The sequence below is a fragment of the Cornus florida genome, unplaced genomic scaffold (assembly GCF_030987335.1).
Source record: "Cornus florida cultivar Cherokee Brave unplaced genomic scaffold, ASM3098733v1 CherokeeBrave_3.0.0_Hap2_Chr04, whole genome shotgun sequence".
NCBI lineage: Eukaryota > Viridiplantae > Streptophyta > Magnoliopsida > Cornales > Cornaceae > Cornus > Cornus florida.
In genome coordinates this window covers 27,826,493-27,838,675 of record NW_026775574.1, presented here as the reverse complement: position 1 = coordinate 27,838,675, position 12,183 = coordinate 27,826,493, and the positions used below count along the sequence as shown (strand labels likewise).

The 12,183-nt window shown below is 31.4% G+C and overlaps 1 protein-coding gene across 1 annotated transcript; it reads left to right on the top strand.

Annotated features, from left to right (window-relative positions):
* The first annotated feature begins 416 nt into the window (after positions 1-416).
* Positions 417-3,286, top strand: LOC132304869 (serine/threonine-protein kinase STY13-like). The gene is made up of 6 exons (XM_059802574.1): positions 417-582; positions 1,488-1,600; positions 1,869-2,065; positions 2,172-2,346; positions 2,816-2,950; positions 3,077-3,286. The coding sequence occupies exons 1-6, from the start codon at positions 417-419 to the stop codon at positions 3,284-3,286; spliced, it is 996 nt and encodes a 331-aa protein (XP_059658557.1).
* Positions 3,287-12,183: the final 8,897 nt, after the last annotated feature.

The window sequence follows — 12,183 nt, the reverse complement described above, 5'->3', positions numbered from 1 at the left end:
ATAATAAAACTTATTATACAAAGTTTTAACTTTTTTATCGGAAGAAAAAAAAAAAAAAAAACCTTATTTTGCAGGTAATATATTCATAAAAAATTAATAAATCATTAAAAATTAAAATCAATAGAATAATACTCAAATTGAATGGAATAAAGAATTTTACAGAATGAAGTTAATTAAAAACCCTAAATACGACAAAACTTAATTTTTGTAATCAAATTTCAAGAGAAAATAAATATATATATATTTTTTTATACTTATGTAGATTACATGTTAACTAGGGATTAGAAAACATGTGTACTTAAAACATTAACTTACAACTACAATATAACTCCTACTCAAACACTGACTGAAGCATATCCAGACTATATATATATACATACACACACATATATATAGCCACACTTATTTGATTGAATATGGAGGAAATAAGTGTAGACATGATAGAGAGCTTAGAGGAGATCGAACTTGACGAAAGAGAAGAATGGGAATTAGATGTTAAAAAGCTCGTGATTAAGAGCCTGATTGGTCGTGGAAGCTTTGGTTCCGTACATAGGGGAATTTACGATGGAAACGACGTCGCAGGTATTTTTGAGTTTCTCAAGATTCATGCCGCTCTATTTATTTTACTTTCTTTCAGTGGGTGTTGCCAGTTTTATGAGGATTGAAAGTAAAAACAAAATTTTGTACTTCTTTGACAATTTTTGAGATTGACAAAAAAAAACTGAATTAAACTGATTTTTAAAAAGAGTTAACCAAGGTGATTTTTGTATAATTTTCTGATTTTTAATTTTTCAAAAATAAAAAAATAATCTCAGAAAATTGAACCAAATAAATCTCTAATTTTTTTTGTGTGTTTTCAAGAATTGTACAGACATGAATGCCGAATATATAGACAGTATACTAACCTTTAATCAACTAAAGAGATTTTTGTGTAATTTTATAATTTTTATTTTTCAGAAAATAAAAAAAATAATCACAAAAAATCGAACCAAACAAATCTCTAGTTTCGGTGTGTTTTTAAGAATTGTACATGATAGAGACATGAATGTGGGAATATATATAAATATACGCTAGAAAATGATTTTCACTATATTTTTGTACAATCTTCTAATTTTCATAAAAAAAAAACATATCTCAGAAAATTGAACAAATAGTTCCAGCGTGTTTTCAAGAATTGCACATTAAACCAATCAACCACTAGTCTCGTGTTTTCAAGAATTGTGCAATGACAGAGACATGAATGCGGGTGTGTGTGTGTGTGTGTGTGTGTGTGTGTATATATGTTAGTGAAGTTTTTCGGTTTTGATATATTTTAGACAAGAGCTTTATCATTCTCAATATTATTGATAAATTTAATTCAATAAAATCTTTGATATCAAACAACTCTAGTTAATAATAGTGTCACAAGTCTTTAATTAATTGATCGTCTTAGATTTGATATTAATTTACTGACTCTGCCTTCTTGTTCTTTGTTAAATATTTCTCAGTTAAAATGCTTGACTGGGGGAAAGATGGCCAAGCGACAAACATTACATTGAGAAAAGCTTTTACGCAGGAAGTTTCTATATGGAATAAGCTTGATCATCCTAATATCATCAAGGTATATAACCTCATGAATACCTAATATATATATATATATATATATATATACACACACACACATTATAATTGCACATATATGTAGTTCACATTCACGATGTCATTGATATTCATGACGGCAATCTTTACTCGCGTCAAATTAGTTAATTTTTGTCCAACTATCAGACTCCATATCACTACTCATATAAATAACAATCATAGTGGAATTCACTCTATAGATTTTTACCTAGATTCAAGAATTGACACTCATGTCAAACCGTTTTCTGCAGTTAATTGGAGCTGCAAAAGGCATGTCGGGACAAAATATCAGAACTGATGATGATAAAATTTTTGTTGCAAGTAATGTTTGTATCATCGTGGTTGAATATATTGTCGGAGGAACTCTGAAATCGTACCTCTTTAAGAACCGGACGAGGAAGCTGCCCTTCAAAAGAGTCATCCAACTAGCCACTGATATTGCAAGAGGGTAACAACATTCTTCCATCCCGTGCATGCCCAAGTCAATACTTTAATATTTTGCAGAGTTTTCAAAAGGTAAGCATTAAGTGGCTCTTCTATCTGCTTCTTTTCAGGCTGAGTTACCTTCACTCCCATCAGATTGTTCACAGAGATGTAAAGACACAGAACATCCTTCTTGACGAGGGGCTCAAAGCAAAGATTTCCGACTTTGGAGTTTCTCGTGTTGAGGCTGCAAATCCGAATGAGATGACAGGCCTAACGGGGACTCTTGGTTACATGGCTCCAGAGGTATTACTATGCAAAGAATGCATAGACTATGCTAATTCTTATATGTAGTCTATGACTCATTGCCTTAAGAAACTAAACAAGTACTAGTACTGTAGTGAAATAATTAATTCCTATGTCTCTTAATTAAGCATGAGTAATATCTATTCCCATAAATTTCATCATTCATTAACTACTATCTATGAACACTTGATACTTCAACCATTTCTAGACTTCTGTACAAATACTTTATTCCACCCTCCTGATGTGTTTAAATGTCATTTTTTTATGCCGATATCCATACTGTGAATGAAGCCACTGACTTTACCCAGATCATATATGTCATCTTATGTAACCACTACTGACTACTCTAATCGAGATGATAAATTTCAGTCTTCAACATGTTATATATATATAGAAAGTGAATGAAGCTATTTGAATTGTAATGAAAAAATTTTAAGATGCCATTTTGTTGGTATGATTCTACCTGCAGGTACTTGATGGTAGTCCATATAACCGGAAAAGTGATGTCTACAGTTATGGAATCTGCTTGTGGGAGATCTATTGCTGTGCAAAGCCTTATTCGGATTTCAGTTTCTCGGAACAAACATCAGCCATTGTTTACGAAGTACATGAATTGACCCGATATAATCATTTTCATCTCTGATTTTCAAACAGCACAATTAGAATTAGAATTGGAATGAGAATGGCTCATATATCTTGACTGAATAAAATTTGTACTTTGGATTTGCAGAGTATGAGACCAAAGATACCGAAATGTTGCCCAAGCTCACTTGTTAAAGTGATGAAGAGGTGTTGGAATTCAGACCCGGAGAAGAGACCTGAAATGGAAGAGCTAGTGTCCATTTTAGAGTCGATTGACACCTCCAATGGTGGTGGCATGATCCCTCCTGATCAGCCTCAAGGTTGCTTCCACTGCTTGATCAGGCCGCGAGGGCCGTAACGTGTTAAAAAAGGTGTTCTATGTAATGTTGAGTATCAAAGTATCAACAGGAAGTGACATAACGGTATTAAACTTTACTTTCTAAAAGAATGTCAGGTTCAAGTCTCAACGAAGATATGTGTGTACGAGTATCAACTAAGATAAAAAAAAAATAAATAAATAAATGTAATGTTGAGTAGCATTTTTTTTTTTTTTTTTTTTTTTTATCTATTTATATTTAGAGTAGAGATATGATTGGGAACAAATATTTTATTATTTTTAAAACAAAGTTTTTTTTGTGCAATCTTATAAATGATTCATCTATTGCTAATATTTATTTAACCAATGTCTCACATTTTTGTTAGAGTTTGAGTTGGAATGGATTATTATTTTTTTTTTTTGTTTTTTTTTTTTGGGAAGTTAAAGCATAGATGGAGTGGAAATTCAAACATGGGCCTTTGGCCACAAGCTAACACATGCCCTACCACTGACTATCACACCATATCTGTTTGGAATGGATGTTGTGAGGGAAGAATTATACCTGATGAAGTCATGCAAATAGAATTCCATTCTAATTACAATATAATTCATTCTAAGACTATGTTTGGCAGGTATGAAATTGAAGTTTTGGAATTAGAATTGGTTGAATTGGAGAAAAACAACTTAGAAAATTGAACCAATTTTTTTTTTTTTTTTTATTATTATTTTTTTTACCAATTTTAATTCTAAAACTCTAATTTCATGCTACCAAACACAACCTAATTCTAATTCCAAATTCACATGAATTTGGTTCCAAACAAAACGCAATTGTTAGATTACTTATGTATAATATGTACAGCCTTTGTTATTATTAATTGTGTGGCCCATATGATTTGGACATACGATATATTTCATTAATTAGTGATTAAGTAAATAGATATGAGATTAATATTATATTATTTGGTCAACTTATTAATTACCTTTTGGTAATTAATTATTGGGGAAGTATTTTTCTATTTATTCCTTACTTTGATATAAAGTGGAATTACGGTTGCTAAAAGGAAAACTGGTCCAGTCTCTGTCTTTATAAAAGTGCATATATCCCATCAATTATGTACACTAATGAAAACAACACGTATAATATTTATATGTGCAGAAGATCAAGAAAGAGAAATCGATTTCCACGCTTTGGCTATTGCAGTTTAGCATGTTATTCGTTCCGCAGAAAGGATCTCGATGTTTGCCTTGATCTCTACGAGTTTTACAATTACGGATCGAGATATTTATATCTAACTATTTATTTATGCATTATAGATATGTGAAAATCATGAAGTTCTAAGATTTTGGGATTAATGTTTATTTGTGATTAATACTTGACACGAATTATTAAAGTTTACATGTGGTATCAGAGCTTACAGTTTAGGAACTCATTATTTTCCTCTATAGAAATAATGTATACATATAAAGTAAAATTAAATATTTGTATAATTTAATTTTCTTATAGAATCGACATACACACACATACACACATACATATATATATGTGTGTGTATGTTTTGATTGGTGTGATTTTGATTAGTGTGATGGGTATTTGAAAACTTTGATTTCTGATCTGAAAGAAAAATAATAGTGTATTTTACTAGTATTATGTTGATCTGTTTGTGCGCCACCAAACAAATTTGATTTGGGTGAAAATGAACTTCACTTGGGAGTTAAATATATCTTAAGTACCCACTAATCAGCATACATATGGATATATATGAATAATTTGTTTTGATTCATCTTATGGCATTGTTGGAGAATTTCCGTACATATGAATATGCTGTGGGCTTATTATGTTTTATGTATGTTGACAGAGGCAATCAAGTTAAATAATGATGTGTTTGGTTCTTGATTTTCGTGCACAACATATGGGATTGAAAAGCTTTTAATCAATTTTTTACTATTACGTTTTCTAGAGAAACTAACTGTGATTAGAAGATTAAAATTATTAAATACATAAGGTTGTGTATTTATTTATTTTATTAAATAAATTTAAATTTCTAAAATAATTTGTGAGTCTAGAAATTTAAATTATTAAATATATAAAGTTTGTGTATTTATTTATTTTATTATTTTTGTAGTCATACACATATACATGATGGAAAGTCAATTTTAATTTGATTCAATTATGATATTCAAGTCTGAAAATAAAAATAATACATTTTATTATGTACATAAAATAAAAGGATATTTTTATTGAATTTTTTGGACTATTAAATTTCTGGGATCGAACCTACTTAAATTTGGATCGATCAATGTAAGTATGTGTGCATAATGTTAAATGGGTAAATTAATGATGAATTAGTAACTAGCTAATTTAATATTCATGTTTATGAGGGTTAGTAATTACCAAAGTGGCCTAACCATAATGATTGATGAATATTAATTTTAGTAGTAAATATAATTAAAGATGAATTTGTCACTAACTAATTTAATATTCATATTATGTAAAGGTTGGTAGCTACCAAAGTGGCCTAACCATAATGGTTGTTGGATATTAATTTTAGTGGTATACATAATTGCAATATTTCATGAATTATGATGCTTATGATTTTTTATGGTATTCATGAATATTGACTTTATTTAATTATGAGAAATAATTCTCCAAATGGAATTGATTTTCAAGTGATTAAATAAAAATTAAGGAGTTGTATGTATTTTTTTTAATTAGGTAGATATAGGATATCAAAAGGTAACTTATTTGTTTAATTAAATAATGCATCACCAATGAATATATACATATAAATACATTTAAGCATCATTATTAGTATTTTATAATTGTCACCCAAAGGGGTAATATAGTTATACATTGCATTTATATTTTTAAGTTATACATATGTATTGTTAACTCAAAACATTATTGTTGTGAGTACTTTATCTTATTTTGTTTCTGTGTTACATCCCTTAATTCGCATTCTATATCTATTTTGATTCGCAATAGTGCTAACTTCTCATAATAGAATGAGTAAGTTAAGTTCAAAATTTAGGAGAGATCGAACTGATTAAATATTATGGCTATACGAATAATTGTTCCCCATAGTGATAGTGATAAGGAATTTTTGACTAAAAGAATGTTTTCGTATTGTAGATAAATATCTAAAACGAAAATTATTGATTGATATCACTACTATGCATTTGTGTTGGTACTCGTACCATGTATGGACATAGTTTTGAGATGACTAATGTTGCTACAAATTTGAGAACCTTATGGATGATTGTAGATGAGAATTATCTCGTTCAATTTATTCTCAATTTCTTGTTTACTCAGTATGGGTCATTTCGAATTAATACTATTAAGACAAGTGAAAAATGAAATAATTGATCATTATGTTAATTTAGGAATAGACTAGGTTTAAGTAGCATGATAATCATTATGTTCATCTGATGACTCAAGAAGTTAGAAAGGAATTTGGAAATAAGCCTGAAAATGCATTAAGTAAGCAACACCTAAAATTAAAAGATTTAGGTCAATTTACTAAAATAAAGGAATGTAATAACGTAAAAGTGTCATTTGTGTATTGAATATTTTTAGAAAGATTATATGAAATATAAAGAATGATTCGAAAAGAAAGACAAGTCTTTTAACTTTTGTATATTTCGAATCACTTATTCATATTCCTTCTAATACATGATATGTTGACTTAAGTACTAATATTTATGTTTCTAATAGATGTAAGGATTTCTTATGGCCTAAATCACAAATTCAAATGAGAATTTCTTATTTATGAGAATTGAGAAAAAGTTTTATAATATATGCTTATTTATGAAATTATATGCTTGACTTAAGGTTTTATAATTCAAAGCATGTATAGTATGTATTTTATGTGTAAGTAAATTGTTTCATTTATCTTGAGATTTTGTTGTTATGATGATGAAATCTTGAATAATATTAATAATGTCTACTTTGAAGGCTTATTACTAGATTGTAATATATTTAGTAATTGTATCTTGCATGATAGTAACTTGTTTTAATTAATATTTAGAAATTTAAAGCATGTGTAGCTTATAAATATTGTGTAGAAAGGTTATTTGATTCAATAACTTGCTAATTTCTAGAGATTTGTCTTGTTGAGATGATAAACTCTTATAGGATATTAATTATGTTTACCTTGAGAGCTTATTTCTAGGTTGTTATATGCTTAGTAATTATAACTTGCAAATGGTAACTTGATTTAGTTGTTTTATACTATAATCTTAGTGTGTAACGAATCGTATATTGAAGATTCGATATATTGTATACTATTATATGTGTAACGAATCGCACATTGAAGATTCGACATGGTGTATGCTATTGTAGACATGAAACATTAGGACATGGTTTGTGTGGTTTCACCCTACTTGTGCTTGGTAGGTAGTTTCATGCATTGTTATTTTGTATATGTCATGAACTTATTAATTTTGGAAAGCTTGTAAGGACTTAAAAATGTCACGGCTAGGGTTCGGCTCTAGTGCGGGAGATAGGAGTTTTCCCTACGACATTAGTGCGCACTAGGTAGTACCTTGTGGGTCATAATTACCCGAAATAACTTACTTGGTCTAGAGTCCATATGTCCTAGTCTTTCCAACTACTTGATTTAGCATTCAATTCCAAGTTGTTAATCATTGATTAATTGTAGCTTGTGAATTGGTGGTTGCGTTTCAATTTCTTTTCGTATACTTGAGCCTTGTATACTTGCTTCCTGCATTTTCAATTTCATTTAGTATATTTGAACCTTGTATACTTGCTTCCTGCACTTTCAATTCCATTTAGTATACTTGAGTCATGTATACTTGCTTCTTGTGTTTTTCAATTACACTCAGTATACTCATGCCATGTATACTTGGTTCGCATGTCTTGCTATTTCATTTAGTATACTTACGCCTTGTATACTTGTTACGTGTATGTTTCAATTTTGTTTAGTATAGTTGTGCTTGTATACTTGTACATCTTATATTTATCATTTCAAATACTTGTGTAACTTGAGATGATTCCTTAGTTCTCCTTGTAACATAAACGCTAGGTGGAATGGACCCTTGTATTGGTTTATATTAAGTTTACAAGATATTTGAAACTTTAGGGTATACGCATGCACTTCTTTCTACAAGTAACTTATTTATTCACCCTAGTTGTTTGGGATATTTTCAGGTACGGGAACCTTGTTTTGGGGATGCACAACATCCCTAAGTTGGCGCGGCTATATTTATGTCTCTTTGTGTAATTTTGCACACATACAACTGTTAGCATGTTTAAATTTCATTTTTGAAGCTGTAACGTATAGCTAAGTTTCATACGATGTTTTTACCTTGGAATGTGTAAAGTGTACCTAAGCACACTATTTGGGATCCATTTTATATGTATGATGTATGTCCAACGGCCAAACACCTTTGTGTTTATGTCTATGTACTTGATTTCTATACTTCACTTTTATAAGCAAATTTCCGAACTTTAAGGTTTGACATGTCATATTTAGTATTTGGCATGTATAGAGGCCGTGGGCACTTGTAGCTAACTTAAATATGCATATTATGTTTGCGTGCATGTTCACCTTTGCACACAACACCTTATTTGTTTGAAATGTACACCTATGGGGCATGCATTTTCATTTTTGTTGCAAATCTAATCTAAGGGGCTTTTTGGGTATTTCTTTCGAAAGATAAGTTTTGGTCTTGACATGGTTACTTAGAAAATGTGATTCTAGGGAGGGAGGGGATTCTTCACAACAATTTTCAACAAAATGTCATCTTGGTCTCAAAAACCCCATGATAAATCCGATTTTCTGGTTTAGCCTTTTTTTTTTTTTTAAAGTTTGGACATGAGCACTATTCATCGACTTTTTTTTGAAAAGCGTGTTGACCATTCCGAAACTTTCGAGGGTCTTGTAGGTGTATTTTAAGGTTATATTTTCAATGTAGGCAATTTAAATACCTCCCGAACCTTCATTTTCCCTTACTTGGCAACAACTTTGCATTTTGGCGGGCGCCCGCAGGATTTGGCATTCGCTCGCAATATAAAAGTTGGCGAGCGCCCGTAGCACCTTGTGTCCGCCTGCAGCCTTTGAGCCTTGTATCTTGGCAGCCTTGTCATCCGGTTTTGTTTTGGCCATAACTTCTTCGTCCGGACTCCGAATTAAGTGATTCTTGAGTCAAAATTTATTAATTTTTGGTTGTCTATCCAATGGTATGCATAATAGCATCCATTCTAGTTTGAAATGACCATTTTACCCTTGGTTCATTTCTTGGAGGGTTTTAAAACCCTAACTTCTGCCTTGCTTCCGCTGAGTCACAGGACTCCTCGGGAAGCCACTTTTGTGTCTTAGGGATGATGTACATCTCTAGAGACTTGTTTATGTTTCGCTTCCATATTTCGGATCCGATATTGGATCAACTTTCGAGTTATCACAGGACGCACTGGCTTGTAAAATTAGGGCTGTCATAGATATAAACATAAAACACCCTCTACCTCACTAGAGAATTGAGTCTCTAGAATATAAGGAAAATGAGAGCAAGAATGGAATCCTAGAACAAGGTGTTGTAGAGGAAGATGAGGGGAAGCTTTTGTCTTCCAAAAGCTAGGCCAAAAGGATAGTGGCAAATGGGTTGAAAATAAGGTATAAGGCTAGGGTTTTCTAGCTTCAATGGTGGTTTAGGTTAGAGGAAATGAAGAAGACAAGCCAATCACTAGTTGCTCCACTAACTAAATGAAATGTAACACACTTAAACCAAACTAACTCTACCTCTCTCACACACACACTCTTCAATCTCACCCCTCCACTTGTCACTATTCAATGCACCCTCATAAGATTCAATCACCACCCTGCACTTGTAATTATCTAAGCCTTCCAAGTGTCTCCAACCAAAAGTCAATAAATGGTCCAAGGAAAAGGTGACAGTTGTCACACTTTTCAAAAATTATAAAAAGGTCCCTCGTCTAAATATCTCACAAAAATAATTGCAAAAAGGTCCCTAAGCTAAAATATCTCGAAAAGTTAATCGCACAAAGAACCCCAAAAAATGAAAATGTTTCCAAAAAAACTATGCAATCATACCCCCAAGAAAATAAAATTAAACTACCATACTTCTCTACATAATTAAACTATGCATTAACAACAAAATAAATTAAGGTAAATGCATGAGATCTTGGAAACTAAGTCCGGACACCAAACCCTACCTCGGGTTCTACAAAACCCTAAGGTAACACGAAAAAGAAATAAACAATTAAATAAATAATAATAATAAATAAAAAAATATCCCCAAAAAAAAGGAAAAGATGACACGGTCATCACATCAGCTCACGCTAAATTGTTATATAAACTGAAAATTAAAAGAAATCAACAGTGATAATTGATCCCTAGACCCCAGAGAGCGAGGGGGTAGCGAATGACCTTTGAGAGGCTTATTTACTGCTCTACGCAATCGCCTTGAGGTCAAATAACAGAACGCGCAGCACATTCACTCCAAGAGCAAACTGTAACCAGTTGACCGATCCTCTCCTTTCATCCGAAGTTGGTCGAGGTTGTCGCCTTAGGAATATTTGCTTGAGCCTAAATCACCACCTTCCCGACAAATACGGGGAAAAGGCCGTTAGGTGTACCGTAGGGTGGATCGCCCCAAACCAACTATCCTAGCACACCCTTACACCATCGCCCATCACGCCGTCGCCTAAGCGTGGTGCCGATAGCCCTTTTGGCACTCCCGGTGGAACTAAATTAAAACTTACTATATATTAATTTTAGAGGGGCATAGCAACTAAGCTAGTTCCCTTTAGAAACAAAACGATATAAATATATATTGAGCCTTTCCGCTTTGTACTTATATATATATATATATATAGTCTAGAGGGACAATTGTAATACCCTAATTTCTGGAGATTTATTTAAATGTTTTAATTGGATTTTATTTAATTATGTGGCTATTTGGTTATTTGCATGTATATTGAATTCGTGTTTATTTGATTATTTGTTTTTATTTAATTATTTTATTTGTGTTAATTTAAATTAATTGATTTGGCTAATTGTGTATGTGCATTCTTTTAATTGATTTCATGTGTAATGTGTTTATGTAATTAAATAGCTTTATAATGCTTAATTGTTTAGTTAAATGATTTGTTTATTTTATTTTAAAAGATTATAAATTTGGGTTGTACTCCTTAGACCAACTAGATGGGTCTTGAACTATTTGAAAAGGATCCTATATGGGTTAGATGAATTTTTCCATATAACCAGTTTGATGCATCTATCTACCCATCTAACCGATTAGATGCATCAATCTACTCGGTTAGATGGATTCTCAGTTTTTGCATGTTCTATAGACTAGCCATTTAACTGGTTAGATGAAATCATGCAACCGGTTAGATGAGCTAGTATTTACTGTTTGACCCCATATTTCATTATAATTACCTAATTAGCCCCAGACTTCAACCAAAACATAAAATAACCATAAAAAATGACAATTTTACCCCGATGAGTTTATAAGCTATATTAAATATACTAAATGACTATTATACCCCTATGGACTCTAGAATTATTATATTGACGTGAAATGACTGTAGTACCCTTATGTTACCTCAGGTTCGGGTAAGAATCCGGTTAGCGATCCGGATCCCTAGGTTTGAATCGTTACAACAATTGAATTATAAAAGGAAAGATATAAATTTATTATTAAAATATAATATACTGAAACACAATAATGTACTGAAACTCTTTCTACTTTTAATAATAGTATAGATATAAAAATGATGTGATAGTTATTTGGTTTTTTCTTAAATAAATAAATAAATTCAATCAAACACACACTCAAATCTCCCCATTTGGAGAGGAGAGCTTATATGGTGCCCAATGGTGTGATCTTCTATTCTTGCTACATATTAATGTGAAGGAATCTTCGGATCTGTAATGCCATTATTATATATATGCGTGTGT

What these genes read in the sequence shown, in the direction of transcription:
- LOC132304869 (XM_059802574.1), top strand. Translation starts at nt 417, where the DNA reads ATGGAGGAAATAAGTGTAGACATGATAGAGAGCTTAGAGGAGATCGAA. An exon ending in ATCATCCTAATATCATCAAG is followed by an intron (nt 1,601 to 1,868) that starts GTATATAACCTC and finishes CGTTTTCTGCAG; the next exon opens with TTAATTGGAGCTGCAAAAGG. An exon ending in GCCACTGATATTGCAAGAGG is followed by an intron (nt 2,066 to 2,171) that starts GTAACAACATTC and finishes GCTTCTTTTCAG; the next exon opens with GCTGAGTTACCTTCACTCCC.